Source organism: Carlito syrichta, unplaced genomic scaffold (genome assembly GCF_000164805.1).
Source record: "Carlito syrichta isolate Samal-C Ts95f unplaced genomic scaffold, Tarsius_syrichta-2.0.1 Scaffold305536, whole genome shotgun sequence".
Classification (NCBI taxonomy): domain Eukaryota; kingdom Metazoa; phylum Chordata; class Mammalia; order Primates; family Tarsiidae; genus Carlito; species Carlito syrichta.
In genome coordinates, this window is record NW_007249632.1 from 357395 (window position 1) to 373390 (window position 15996).

The following is a 15996-nucleotide window of genomic DNA, read 5'->3' on the forward strand; positions in this document are numbered from 1 at the left end:
GTCTCTACAAAAAAAAAAGTTAAAAAAATTAGCTAGACATGGTGGCATGCACCTATAGTCCTGGCTTTTAGGAAGCTGAGGCAGAAGGATCACCTGAGCCCAGCTGGTCTAGGCTGTGGTAGCTGTGATCGTGTCACTCCACTTCAGTCTGGGTGAGACTCTACCAGAAAAAAAGAAAGAAAGAAAGAGAGAGAGAGAGAGAGAGAGAGAGAAAGAATGAAAGAAAGAAAGAAAGGAAAAGAAAGAAAGCCAGTATCGTTGAGAATTTCAGGATAGCAATATTCACCCAGCCTCCCAATAATGCCTTTGTACATATAAGTAAGGACTGCCCTGTCTTCCTTGGCAGTTACTGGCTTTATCATACCATCTCGGGAAGAAAAGGAAAGGTGAGCCTGCAGTGTGCTTTCTCGTGTGTTATATGTTGGAGATCCGAAAAGATGTGGACAGTGCCGGATTTCCCACTGCATGTAAATTACTATTCTTGGTAAATATTTCTAGACAAAAATAAAAATAAAAACCTCTTTTTTCTTTCAGTTAAGAAAAAGAAGCCTAAGCTTTTAAACAAATTCGATAAGACTATTAAAGCTGAACTTGATGCTGCAGAAAAACTTCGTAAAAGGGTAGGTTGATATTTTTATTTTGCACAGAAATGTGCAATGGTTTTGCTATTAAGTAAACTCGGGTATTATTCTTAGCTTAAAAAAGATAAATGTAAAAGAAGCAACACTTGAATAGAGTGGATTCTCCCCCAGGCACAACAGCATTCCACATGAAATGAAATAGATGGAAAGAATTGCAGTCACATGGCCAAAGATAAATAGAACTTTCCTCAAGCCAGCTGAAGTGGGTGTCAGCCCACTTTCATCACTTTCTAGTTGTGTGACTTTGGGCGAATCACTTGGCCACTCTGAGCTCTGTTTTCTTATTTTAGAATGTGAGAATGCCAGGTACTTTTCCTACCTCCTACTTGGTTTTTGTAAAGACCATATGAGATTTTAAAAAAATCAACACTGTATCAAGTGTTATACAAGTGGAAGTTTTTAATTGTATAGTACCTTGATACTAAAGAAAACCTAGGTCAGACCAATACTTAGGATAGTGACTGGTAGATGAAATGATATTCTTCTTACTTAGGGTTGACCTCATACACCCCGAGTTTTGAGGGTGACAAATTTATGTTTTGTCTTTTCAGTTAATTTGAAATATTGTTTGCATTTCTTTCTAGATATTACAGTTTTTGAAAATGATGAATTAACATGAGATTGAAGTTATTTATTCCTTCACTTTGGTCATATTCAAGTAATTATTTTGCCCCCAAACACTCACTGTAATGTATTTAGTCACATCTTCAATTAATTATCTACTCGTTTTGGTGGAAATTTCTCTTTCTAGACTCTGTGATACATGTACACTCTGTGTAATGCTCATTAGCTTTCTTGTAATGTTTTTTTTATCAGTAGACTTTGGCTGCAAAAAAAGAACAAGTTGCTGTAACTAAATAAACAAAAATAAAAATACTTGAGTTAGGAAATGAAGTGGGACTATGATGCACTTCCCACATGTTTATTGGGAAAGTATCAACAAACATAAAGTCATCTTTAACTAGCATTAGATGAGACTCCAAGCCAAGGTTTGGCTTACCCTGTTCACCAGCCAATAAAAATGTAGTAATTCCAAAGATTATGATAGCAAAGTCATTGTTCACTGCCCCTAAATTGAACCACATGGAATCACTTCAGAGTCTATCTTTTTAACTTTATGAAATGAAGCCATCTACTATTTTGTGGTCAATTTGTATTTCTTAATAGAAATGAAGCAAGAATCTCCTTTTTCTGTAACACTGTTTGATGACCTCTATTTTCTCTGTACTAAATGCCTTATATGACAATATGGGATGCTGACTGCAAAGGTACCTTTTGGGATAAAGAAAGATAAACAGCTTTAGAGAAGAATTTTCACGTAATTATAATGAATAGTAAAAATGGGCTCAGCTATCAAGGGGCTCATACGTCAGTGGGTCATAGCAGTGCTGGAATAGTATAGAGAGTATTCTGCAGTGTTGGTTCATTAGAGAAATTATGATTTTTCCCTCAAGGAGCACCCTGAATCAATAACAGGGAAATAAAAGAGGAATAAATGGCCATATATGCAATTCTTGCTTCTGAAACAAAAGGGAGGCTATCTTATTGACTAAATCATCAGCATAATTCTGTCTTTTAGGGGTTTTTTTAATCTAGTATTTTCTAAGGATGCACCTTAGTGTGTTGGAATAGCAGAGTAGAGAAAATATAATGAAGCACATAGAAGTTCATGCCACAGGCTCTAAACCATGGTAGGAACCAAATAACTGCACTTCCTTGTAAGTAGAATGAGAGAAACAATCAGACTCTGAATTAATAGTCATCAGAATAGCTGTTCTGCACCAAGGCTAAAGAGAAACATTCTGCTGTAGATCTTCATAAAGGGTACACTGCACAACTTCCCTAATATCATACCAGTGGATTCTACAGTTCAACTGCAGGAGTGTGTCTTAATATCCTTCAGCACTGCCTATTGGACTCATGCCTAAACAGTGTGGCCCAAGTACATGTTTTTCTCCAATGAACTGTCTTGGTCCTGGAAAAACAACATAAGCTATATTGAGGAACAAATCATTTTCAGGGAATTCCTCACAAACATTGTGTCTTGCAATTGAGTTTTTTAAAAAAGAATTGCACCATAGTTTTAATGTATAAGAACTTTGGGAAAGGGAAATTCTTTCAGACTAAGAGCAAACACATTACTTTGCCAGCCAGCTGAGGTGAGAGCAGGATAGATGTCCTTTTAGGAAAGCCTCACAGCCTCTGTCTTAAGAGGATCCAAAGGATGCCTAGGATGGAGCCAAAATATTCCATTATTTTAACAATTTTGGGGGTGTCAAGCAGGAACATCATACTTTATCAAACTTGTTATGAACATTGTTAGTCCTATGTTTCGGTCTGATTATGGTACATTTAGCACAGTTATTCCAAAAGTAGTTTCAACATTCGTAATTTAAGTTGCATAGGATATATAATAGACTGAAAATGCCCCACCCCACCCCGGAATGTAAGTGCTAGTCCCTGAAACCAGCAGATTTTGTGTTATTTGGGAAAAGGGTCTTTACATATACGATCAAGTTAAGCATTTTGAGAAGGAGAGATTATCTAATAGGGTCACAAATGCAATCATGTTTACTCATAAGAGAGGGGCAGAGAGAAATTTGATACAGACAAAATAGAAGGTGGAACACACATAGATAAGAACACAATCTGAAGACAGAAGTGGAGATTGGAGCGGTACATCCACAAGTGAAGAAACACTGGCAAGAGACAAGAAACAGATATTCCCCTAGAGCCTCTGGAGAAAGCACGCCCCTGCCAACATCTTGATGTCAGGCTAGAGAAGCTAATTTTGGACATCTGTTATGCAGAACTGTGAGAGGACAAAGTTCTCTCGTTTCGAGCCACCAAGTATGTGGTAATTTGTTACAGCAGCCATAGAAAACTAACACAGATTTTGGCACTGGGCAGTGAGAGCTGCTGTAGCAAATAGCTAAAAGTGTGGAAGTGGCTTTGGAGTTGGGTAAGAGATAGAGGCTGGAAGAATGTTGAGGTACATGATAGAAAAAGCCTGGATTGCCTTAAACAGACTATTGGTAGTAATATGGATGCTAAATGTGCTTTTAGCAAAAATCAGAAGGATATGAGCACCGTCTTAGAGAATGCTCATGTGACCATGAACAGGAGGAGGGTAAAAATGCAGACATTAAATATGCTTTTGGCAAAGACCTAGAAGGAAATGAGGGATATATTGAAAACTATAGGAAAGGTGTTCCTTGTTGCTTAGTGGCAGAAAACATATCTGAATGTGTTTTACAATTAGTATATGGAAAATAGAACTTATAAGCAAGAAACTTGAATATTTAGCTAAGGAGATTTCCAAGCAAAGTGTTGAAGGTGTGACCTGGTTTCTTTTTGCTGCTTATAGTAAAATATGAGGGGAAAAAGATAAATTGAGGAAGGAACTGGTAAGGAAGAAAGAACTAGCACTTGATAATTTGGAAATATCTCAACCTATGCAGATTGTAGAAGATGCTAAAATTAGGAACTTCACTATTAGGAAAGTGTACCCTGGAGAGAAGTGTAAGGGAGGGATTGGACATCCCTTTCTTGAAGACAGTAGGTTTGTGACTCTTAGATACATTTGACCATCTCAGCAGAAGTCAGGAATAGAGATGAGATTATACAGGAAGGCACTGTGGAGGTGATTCTTACCTAATGGTGTTAATCCCTGTGATACACACAAAAGACCCAGAGTTTTTTGAGAATATTATATCAGCAGAAGCACTCCCAGCTTGGACTGAAAGAGACAATGACAGAACAACATTAAAGAAGTCTGCAACATTTCCAAAACAGACTGATGAAATGAATCAGCTGCAAACTGGTACTACCCTTTCAGTAGAAAAGAAGGATAACTCTTAAGGGCAGAACCTTGAACCCAGAGGCCAGAGACAAGGGTGCAATCTTCAGAAACAAGGACCCAGGGGTAGGGCCTCATGGCACAGAGGATTACTCCCAGCCCTGAACACCTAATGGAATTTGTCTGCCTGGATTTTGAAACTTGAAACCAGTGATTTCTTTCTCCCTTCCATTTTCTCCCTCTAGCAATAGGAATGTCTATACATTTTATCCTATGATTATCCTACTAGCATATTTTAGGAGCTGATAACTTGTTTTTTAGTTTCATAGGCCCAAAGATAAAGGGAATTTTTGCCTCAGGATGGATCTTAACCATAATCTCAACCATGCCTGATTTTGATAATTTTGATTATTGGACTTTGGCGCTGATGAGATTTTAGAGTTGAGTTGATACGTAGTGACTTGAGATTTTGGGAGCTGTTGAGATAGGGTGAATATATTTTGCATATGTGACAGATATGCATTTGGGGAGCCAAAGAGTATACTCTGGTAGGCTAAAAAATGGCTTTCACAAGATAATCACACCTTATCCCTATAAATGTTAACTTAATGGGAAAGAGGGTCATTGTAGGTATGATTTAGTTAAAGTTCTTACTTACTGGATCATCTAGTTGGGCTCTGAATGTGCTCTTACAAGAGAGAGGCAAACAGAAATGAGATATAGATAGAAGGAAAGAAAATATAAAGAGAGGAAGGTAATATGAAGATGGAGACAGAGATTGAATGGATGCCACCACAGACCAAGGAATGCCAGCAGCTACCAAAAACTGAATGAGGCAAGGAATGGGCTCTCCCCCTAAAAACTCCAAAGGAAATGCAGCCTTGCTGACCAGTGGAACTGGTTTTGGACTTCTGATCTCCAAAATTGTGAGAGAATTAATTTCTCTTGCTTATTTAAGCCACCAATTTTATATCAATTTGTTAACAACAGTTACTAGAAACTAATACCAGGGTATTTATAAGAAAGTTACACAGAAAAAGACTTTTGACATAAATTCTTCAACACCCCTGTAAATTATTCACAGACAAAATAAAATCGTGGCTTTTAAATTTCATATTGTGAGAGGAACAATATATTTTAAACAGCGATGCAAATAATGATGCCAATAAATTAAACTTAGAGTATGTGTTCCTGGCTTGAGTTATCTCTGCAGGCAAGTTCTTATTCTCTTTTCATTAAGCTGCCTTTCTATCAGGTGAGAAACTTACTGTGACAGACCCCATTGTCTTGTGCCTTGCACACATGCCATAATAATAATAGCTGACATTGTTCAATACTTCCTATGGTCTCTGCAGTGTCCATAAGCACTTTATATATGTTATCATATCTAACCTTTTCTTTTTTTTTTTGAGTTGGAGTCTCACTCCGTCGCCCAGACTGGAGTGCAGTGGCCGCTCCCGGCCACCGCAGCCTCAACCCACTGGGCTCCGACGATCCTTCCGACTCAGCCTTCCGAGTAGCTGGAATTACAGGCACGCACTACCATGCCCGGCTGATTTTTGATTTATTGTAGAGATGAGGTCTTGCCAAGTTGCCAGGCGGGTCTCAAACCCGCGGGCTCAGGCAATCCACTCACCTCAATCCCCCAAAGGCTCAGGATGACAGGCTAAGCCACCGAGCCTGGCCTATATCTAGCCTTTTCAATATAAACCAGTCAGTCTGACATGTGCACGCATAACCACTGCACATGTATTTTCCACTAGCCCCTCAGGATCACTTACGGTGTATGAGAGGGAATAGAAATTCTCACTCTTGAATATCTTCCTAAAGGAATGATCTTAAGGAACTTTAATGTGGATATTACCCGTCTCCCCAATATTTAGTCAAGTCTTTCAGAAGTAGGTGTAAATAACATTTGGATAGTACTTTACAGTCTGCTTTACACAGCCATATTTGTGAGGTACAATTTGTTGAATGAAAACTCAGTGACAGTCAAAACATAAATCACAGTGAGCTCTCATTTACATTGTGAAATGAATTCAACAATTTCTAGAGAGCTGAATTATCTGGGAAGGTTCAGTTCTGAAAATCTGTCTCCATTTCATGGTTCCCAATATTCTTGACATGCCTGACCTTAGAAACAAGGTGACATTTGTTTAATGCTGTGGAATGGCATTGGATGTAGTGAAGTGGTTCCAGTAAAGAGGGTGCTTCCCCCAGTGCCAGATCTACCTGTTACACAACCTCTGTTTCTTTCCATTCATTAGTGGTCAGCATCCTATTGAAGGCACTTGGACTGTCTTCTTCAGGACCTTTGTGAGCTTTGGGGTGAGTCACATGACACAGAGGCAGTGATGGACACCAGTCAGCTGATGAGCCACATGAGCCCTGACATTCCATGGGCAATGGGTATTATGGCCAAGTGGCCCTTGCAGTCCGCATGTCTATTTCACATCCTTTTAACAGATACTTCAAAGCTTTGATACAATGTCTTATTGTTTCTCAAAGACTCAAGACATTGGAGCTGCCAGGGGTATTTCCCCTCCACTTACACACACTAAAATCTAGATATCTTCTTTGAAAATACAGGTGAGAATTACATACATAGGAGGAAATGCAATTTCCTCAACAAAAAATACATATAATTTATCAGGTGTCTGTTTTGTTATTTATTTATTTATTTAGTTAGTTAGTTAGTTTTAAAGTTTCAAAACAAAGTTTATTAGAGAAAGAAAAGGGGAAAGAAAGGGAAACATGCCAGAGCTGGCATGGGTGAAAGAAACCGCACTGCCAGGTGTCTATCTTTTTAAAAATTAATTAAGGCCAGGGTGCAGTAGCCCAAGCCTGTAATTCCAGCACTTTGGGAGGTTGAGGCAAGAGGATTGCCTGAGCCTACGGGTTCGAGACCAGCCTGGGCAACTTCGCAAGACCTCATCTCTACAATAAATTAAAATATTAGCCAGGCGTGGTAGCGCACGCCTGTAGTTCTGGCTACTTGGAAGGCTGAGGCGGAAGGATCGCCGGAGCCCAGCAGGTCAACACTGGGATGGCCGTGAATGTGCCACTGCATTCTAGCCTGGGTGGCAGAGTGAAACTCCAACAAAAAAAATAAAATGAAGTGTATTTATGTTCCTTTCTAATTTTTTTGTTTGCCTTAATGCAATGTTGTTGTTTTAAAAAAAATCTTAAATGAAACTACCTTTAAACTCAGAATGGAATCTAGGAAATTTTGACACAAGTACTTGGTGAATATTAAATAACCATATTGTATAACATTATGCCTTTGAGCTAATTCTGTTTATGCAATTATGACTTCCTAACAGGGAAAAACTGAGGAAGCAGTGAATGCATTTAAAGAACTTGTACGCAAATACCCTCAGAGTCCACGAGCAAGATATGGGAAGGCACAGGTATTCTAAAACCCTTCTACTTGGAAAATTAGTTTGATGTTCATGTGTTCTGTGTAATTGGATTTTTCACTCCCCACTATTTGCATTTTCTCTTTTCCTCTTCTAATTTCTTTACAGAATCAGTTTCTCATGTATATGCATAAACTCAAGCAAGAAATAGTCTTAAATAGGATAATTAATTATTGCTATTGCATGCTGCTGAATTTAGTAACATTTTTTTCTGCTCCCCTTCCAGATGACTTCTCTCTCATTTTAAAAAGAAAATAAAGAGTAACAAGTTTGTCATTGATTTCCCATTACCTGGTGTCCTGTTCCACCACACAGTTTTCGCCTGAAGGTCCTCAGAGCATTCAGTGTTGCAGTTTTAAGATTAAAGTCTGCAAGCATGCTTAGGAAAAGCTTTGTTAAAGTGTAAAGTGGAATGTGATTTGTTTTCTCTATATTTTGTTTTAACTGACTCACTTCTTACTAACTACCTTATACCCATCCCCCATCATTTCCTTTCTTATCCAGTTTTTCCAATTTCCAGTTTTTCCTATCATGAACTTGTTCATATTCACTTGTAACTGTGTAAACCCACCATGTGCCAGGTACTGTTTTTGGCCATGGGAATATCTGTTGTGTATTCTTATATGAGATGTTCAGTCAGGTGCAGCCCATAAGAGGGGATGCAGAAGGGGCTTAGGAAAAAGCAAAATTTATTATACTCACAGATCCTAGAGACAGGAAACCTGGCATGCCATGTGGGGCTACATGAGAAAGACCCCCAGGTGGTCAAGAGGCAGAAGACAAGAGCAAGAAGAAGGTTTAGGCCAGAGTCTTTATTGAAGTTTCCATGGGAATGGAAAGGGAGGACAGGGTAAACAGTTTAGGATTGACTAGTTCGAATCATTTCAGCCGAGTTTGGACTATAGGACTGATTCCTACTTGCCTAGCACCTGGCCCTGGAATGACTACGCAGAGGAATATTGTCTCCTGGGGTGTTTGGGTCAGATAGAGGAGGTATGCCTCTGGATTGGTTCATTTGCATATCACATGCTTGCTCCTGGCTGAGCACTTGCTGTCTCAGAATTGGTTAGCTTTCCAGCTGGAGAGGTGTTTTTTTTTTTAAGATGTCAAATCATAATATATAGAAAACTTAAAAATATTTACAGTGTAATAAAATGAACATTCTAGAGGTTTCTGTTCTTGTGGATCTTATATTCCAGTGGAAGACACTCTTTAAACTACTCAAAAATTCTTTAGGGAGAGCCCACTACGGGCCAGCCCTGTTCTAGCCCTATTCTAGATATACAGCCATTAACAACAGAACATATTTTAAAAACCCCACCCTTACAGAATTTCCAGGGTAAATGGGAAGGCAATGAGTAGATAAATAAGTGAAATACATATGCTTGCTAGTGATAAGTACTAAGGAGAACAAAACCAAAGCAGGGAACAATCATTGGGCATCTGAAGGGACTGAGGAGGGAAGGGTGGCCGCGAAAGGTCTCACCAAGGAGGGGACATTTGAGCAAAGACCTGAAAGTCTTTGTAAATAATATATACTTAAAGAATGTTGTAGAGTGTTAAAAATAAATATTAGATAATGTTCTCACTCATAAGCAGACCTTGAATAATTATTATAATACTATAAAAAATGGATTGGCAGTGGGATTGGCAGTTGAGGGAAACTACCAGCAGAGGGAGGGACACACCTCATCAACAAGGATACCTACATAATTTGGATACCTAACCCTGAATTGTACTATACATCTTCCAAAAAAAATTTAAAAATACATACATACCTAAATAAATAAATAAATAAATAAATATTAGATGATCTGGCCTAATAATACATGTTGTAAAGAAATGAAGAGAGCCGGGCTCGGTGGCTCAGCCTGTAATCCCAGCACTTTGGGAGGCTGAGGTGAGTGAATTGCCTGAGCCCGCGGGTTTGAGACCCGTCTGGGCAACTTGATGAGACCTCATCTCTACAATAAATCAAAAATTAGCCGGGCGTGGTAGCGCGCGCGTGTAGTTCCAGCTACTTGGAAGGCTGAGGCGGAAGGATCACCGGAGCCTGGCAGGTCGAGGCTGCAGTGGCCGGGGGCGGCTACTGCATTCCAGTCTGGGTGACAGAGTGAGACTCCAACAAAAAAAAAAACAAGAAATGAAGAGAAAGTAATGGAATAGAGAACATACCTATTCACATTTTTTGGCTGGAGGGAATGTGATAGAAAATGACAGGACAGACAGCACTTTAGATAAAGTGGTCAGAAGAATCCCCTCTAGTGGGGCAAGGTGGCTGAGATGTGAGGAGGTTGTGGAAGGAGCTGTCCAGGTAGAGGGAGCAGCAAGACGAAGGCTGTTGTGATGCAGGGAAACAATCTTGACATAATAAACCCAAAGACAGAAAGAGGGACATGCTGGGGAGTGAGGGTGCAAAGGAGGTCGAATCCTTATAGGTTTTATTTTACATGCAATGGGAAGCCATTGGAGGGTTTTATGCATGGGTGTGACTGTGTGTGTGTGTGTGTGTGTGTGTGTGTGTGTTTATAAAGATTGCTTTGGTTCTTGGGTAGAGAATGGATTATGAAGACAAAAGAAGATTCAAGAATAGGAAGTTATTGTTTACAGTAGTCTTTTGACTGTTACAGCAGTCACAAGAGACGCTAGTGGCTTGGACTGTGGTCATGGCCATGGAGATGGGAGAAGTGGGCAGGTGATGGAGCTGGAAGGATTTGAGGATGAATTAGCTGGAAACATCAGAAAAAGAGGTCTCAAGGCTGACTCTTGGGTTTTGGTTTGGTCTGTTGGGGAGAAGGTAGTGCCAGTTCCTGACCAGGAAGAACAGGTTTGGAGAGATGCAGAAATCCGGAGTTTGCTATTGGTTTTATTAAGTGTGTGATTCCCATAAGACGTTCGGGTGGACCTGCCACGTAGACTGCTGGATTTGGGGAGGCTGGAACTCAGAGTGAAAGCCAGGGCTGGATATACAAATGTGTCAGGCAGTAAAGATCCTGCAGTCTTGCCTGAGGGGACAAGATTGTCAACCCTGCTGAGAAACAGATTCAGAGCTACAGAAATTTCCAGTCCAAGGAGAAGCTGACAACATTGGAGAAGGTCCATGCAGGCACCTGTGCACGACACACACAGAATTGAACACATCTGTAGATTTAAAGAAGCATGTTCTGCTCTGAACTTAAGGTCACGTAATTCCTTGAGGTCTAGATATTGTCTTCCTATAGAACTGTTAAAGAGTAATTAAATAGTTTTTGTTGTCAATTTTAATTAAGTTTGTGAAAAACTAATGCAAATAAGTTTCTCTTAGCCATGATACAGACCAAGTTTAGCAGATAGCAATTGTATGATTATTATAAATGAATTTGGTCAATCATCTTCTAAAATTGATAAATTTTATGATGACTAAGAATATGTTTGTTACCAACATATCATGGCTATTCAAAGAAGTGATGTGTTTTGTCACTAGTATTAAGTCATTTGATTAAGTAAAGCATGTTAACTAGAGAGAAAAATAGATTATGCAAACACTAATTTAATTATGGCAAAAATGTTTTATGTTTTAGAATTTTTCTTTATATGTAATATTGATTGTGAGTACCAAAGTCTAAATAAATGCAGTGCTTTTGAAACAGAGTGATTGCTGAATTTGCAGTCAGCCCTCTGTATCCATTTCTGTGGATTCAACCAATCACAGATTGAAAATATTTGGAAAAACAATAAAAATAACACTACAACACTAAAAAATAATATAAGTAAAAACAATACAATATAACAATTATTTGCACAGAATTTACATAATATCTAGTTTTGTAGTAATCTAGAGATGACTTAAATTATATGGGAGGATGTGCACAGGCTACATGCAAATACTAGTTCATTTTATGTCAAGGACCTGAGTATCTGCAGACTTTGATATCTGGGGGCAGGGTGGAGTGATGGTCTGGAATGCATAACCCAGATCTACTGAAGGATGACTGTGTATCCTTATTTCACAATAGGAATTTGAGAATTAGACTTCAAGCAACATCTTTTATCTCTAAGCTATAATGCTGCAAGGTGTTATTGATATTAACATTAGTGTGATATAAAGTAAAATTTAGGCATGGTAAATTTAATTTTGATAGAGTAATTTAAAGGAATCTTTAAATTCATAGGAGTTTTAAAACTAAAAATTCAACAGAAGATGGATTTTATGGGAAGGAATAAATTATTACTTTTTCATTCTTTGTTAGCAGACTAAATAATTACTTTGAAATATTTCAACAAGTTTTAAAAATTTAGCAACATTAAATCATATATAAATTGCAGTATCTATCATTCCTAAAGTCGCACTGATATTGTCTTATTCTTTGGATCACTGAAAATCAATTTTGATCAAATTCCCTGAGCATCAAACACAAAATCTTGAATTAGAAACTCAATTCACTTTATCATCTTTCACACACCATTAATGCCTTTGAGGCAGAAAATGACACATCTCCTAGAAATGCTGGATGGGTGAATTAGTTAGAGTCAACAAAAGGCTTTGCAATGTTAACGTCCTGTAACAAATGTTCAGTTTCAGCTCAGCTCTTTTTATCTACAGATAGTAAACTGATAAAAATCAGCCTGTACAATTTTGATTTTCAGTGCAAGTGTCTATCAGTTTCATTCAGGAGATTTTAAAGAATTATGTGCCATTTTAGTAATGATACTTTTCCCAGTTCTGGGAGTTGTAAAATGTTTATACTTTATTAAAACAAAGGACCCTGGAATAAATAGCATCACCTTTCTCTCTTTTCAGATTGAATTTAGTTAAAAATATTTATTCCAGTCTCTATAAAGAAGGATTACCTTGGTAGGCTTTTGTCCTTTCACTAACCCTGCAGAGACCTCCAGTTCCAGGATCTATTTGGGTACTTTTTGTAGGTTCAAAATGAGGAGGATGAATTACAGATGGTAACTAGGTTATGGTGATTTAACTTTTCAACCTTATCCTGGTACAAAAAATGGTACACATTCGATAGAAACTCCATTGCCATATAGTATTCAATGAAATACATGATTTATTGCATACTTTGTGCTGCTATGATGTTCAGCAGGTGTATTAAATGCAAGTGTGTTAAATGCATTTTTGGATTATGAAATTTTTAACTTACAATAGACATTTGGTGACATAACACTGTCAGTCAAGGAGCATCTATAGTTGGTTTCAAAAGGACTCTTAGCTCTAGTGTTGTATGTTTCCTTGAAGTTATCTATCAGATGTTCATGTTCTGGGGAGCTAGCACAGCATAACCAATCTCACAAGAAGCTGATGCCTAAACAGAAAGTTAGCAAATGAATATATGATTCAAGGCAATGCTAGCATCATGATCAATATGAGTCTTTGACACTGGACTTCCTCCGCTGCTAGATAAGTCTATTCTGAAGACTACTTACAGATTTCAAAAGATAGTTGAAATGGTCTGAAGCACATTTTCATTAAGCCAAGTGAATTGCCTTTTTCTAATCTGGAGATTTTTGTTCTACTAATTTTCCTTTTTTATAAATCTGTCTACTTCTATCACCACTGCTTCAATTCCAGCCCTCATTATCTTGGGAAATTTATCCTAATCAGTGTATATTACCAAGTCATTTCGTTGATATCTTATTTTTCTGAAGAAAATCCTACAGATATCTTATTTTACCAATTTGTCCTGATTCTTATTAGTTTGGTTTTTTTTGTTTTGTTTTGCTTTGGGTAGGGTGGGGATGGAATTTTTTTTTCCCTACGCCCCCAAATTGTAGGGTGATGCTTTATTCTGTTTCTGCAGATGTCTGTATATTGGCTACATGACACATTTTAACATGGCAAACGTGTTAAATAAGTAAGCATGTTAAAAAATTCTAAGAAAAAATATATGTATGTTCCTTTCATTATTGAGCTGGTATCATTTGTCCTCCAATCATAATCTTCAGATTGTAGTCTACTAGATCTGATGAGATATTGTTGACCATTTTACACATTCTTCTCTCTCTTCCTGTCTCCAGTATTTCACCTCTCATTCTCAGTTTCCAGATGAGAATCTTGGTTCTTGTTTCATTCTGAAAGTAGAGAATTCAGAGAATTTCCGCCTGATCCCTCCACTGCGCTAACAGCCTGTCTGCACCTGTGCACATATGCTCTGTCTTCCTTCCTGTTAGCACAAATAAATACTTCAGTCCCTGTTCCTCTCTCACCTGCTGAAGGACATCACTCTCATTTTTGTGTCCCTTTCTGTGTCATCAGATTTTTCCTCTCTACTGGATCTTTTGCATCTGCTTGGAAACATGGTGTGCTATTTCCCATCCTTAGCTCCTATGCATTCCTAGCGGGCAGCTTTGGGGAATCCTTGACTTCCCTGTAGACAGCACGCAATTTACTGGAAGATGGAATCCCCATCCACTCCCCCTTCTGAGCGGTCACAAGTCCTGTGATCTGCATAACTTTTGTAATCACAAGTTTTGTGATTTGCTTAACTTATGCCTAATGCTTGAAGTCTTAGACCTTGTAAACTCCCTTTACAAAAGCCGTGAGTCACCTCCCATGCCCCCTCCATTAGTTCTAAGGTTGTTCAGGAAGGTACAGGAACACTAGAATCCTTGTCCTGCCCTTCTCTAGGGGCTGTGATAATATGGACAGACATTAGTAGGTCTGTGTCACAGGGTCTCCAAGACATTCGCAGGTGGTCAATAAGGAAGTTAAGGAAATCACATCTATCTGATTGCAACACCTCCAAGGGAAAGGATTTAAGCCAGGACTCAGGGGGCTATGGGGCCACACTCATCTAGAGTCTAGGCCCGCTTCCTGTCTGTGGGGGGTAAACTTTTCTTAAATAAATCTTTTCTTCTTTCAAAAAAAGAGCTCTCCCTTGTCTCCACATTGCCCTCTACTGGATGGCATTTCTCTGCTCTTTCCAGTGAAACTCCTTGAAAGAATTATACCTACCTCTTTCCTTCCCATGTTTTCTTGAACCTGATCTACTCTGGTACCTCACCCTTTTTGCTAGTCCTCCCTTGTCTTCCTGATCTCTAATGACCTTGAAATATTGAAGTTCTTTAAGGTTCAGTTCTTGAGCCTCTTCTTTCCTCTGTCTGCACTCATCTGCTTCCAGCTTCCTAGCTTTAAATACCATCTCTGTGTTTGATGATTCCTTAACACGTCTCTAACTCTAACCTCTCTCCTGAACTCCAGACCAAATATGCCACGTTCCTAGTCAATAACTTCACCTGGATATATAATAGGCATTTGAGATTTAATATGCCCAAATCTGAACTAATTCCACACTCCCCACAAACCTGCTTCTGTCTTGTCCACCCATTCTCAGGGAATGACAGTTCATCCAGCAATCACTGAAGCCAAAAACCTTGATGTCATCCTTGGCTTCTCTTTCTCCCTTTCTCTCATACCCTACATCCAAACCATCTGCAAATCTGTTGACTCTGACCTTCAAAATGTGTCTATAATCCAACCAGTTTTTTTTTTCTTTTTAATCCAGCCAGTGTTTACCACCACCATTACTGTGACCTTAGTCCGAGCCAACATCATTCCGTGTCTGGATTCCTGCCTTCCTGCCAGAGTATCCTACCTAGGCTCTCTGCTTCTCCTCACAGCCCTTCAGTCTGTTCTCCATATTGCTTCCAGCACGCTCCCTTCAGCACATACATCAGATCATGTCAGAACCCCCCAGTGTCTTTCCATCTTAGTGTAGTAGAATTGGCAGTAGCTTCCCAGGCCCTATCACGTGGTGGCCCCTGTTCGTCTTCCCCTTCCTGCCCACACTCCAAGGGCTTCTCCTCAATTCCTCACTGCCCCCTCAGAGCCATTGCTCTTGCTCTTCTCTCTGCCTGAAACGCTCTTTCCCCAAGTATCTTCATAACTTGCTTCCTCTCTTCTTTCAGGCCCTCCCTAATCCTCCTGATTAAACTAGCAACTTCTTAGCACTCCACCAAGCACTCTTGAGACTGCTTTGTTTTTATCTAGTACTTATGGCCCTCAGACAAATATCTTTAATCATTTATTTATTATTTTTCTCTCCTTTACAAAATGAAGACAAAATGAGATAAGGGCTTTGTCTGTTATGTCCAGTTTGTCTGCCACATTTGTAGAACATTTGTAGAACATATTTGCCTGCCACTT

General features: G+C 38.9%; 1 protein-coding gene across 1 annotated transcript in view; it reads left to right on the forward strand.

Annotated features, from left to right (window-relative positions):
- ASPH (aspartate beta-hydroxylase) overlaps positions 1-15996 on the forward strand; it is a 207459-nt gene that overhangs the window by 121224 nt on the left and 70239 nt on the right. The window contains exons 16-17 of the mRNA XM_008061710.2: positions 535-620; positions 7764-7850. Of these exons, the coding sequence (XP_008059901.2) occupies positions 535-620; positions 7764-7850 (173 nt within the window). The remainder of the gene's footprint in view (positions 1-534; positions 621-7763; positions 7851-15996) is intronic.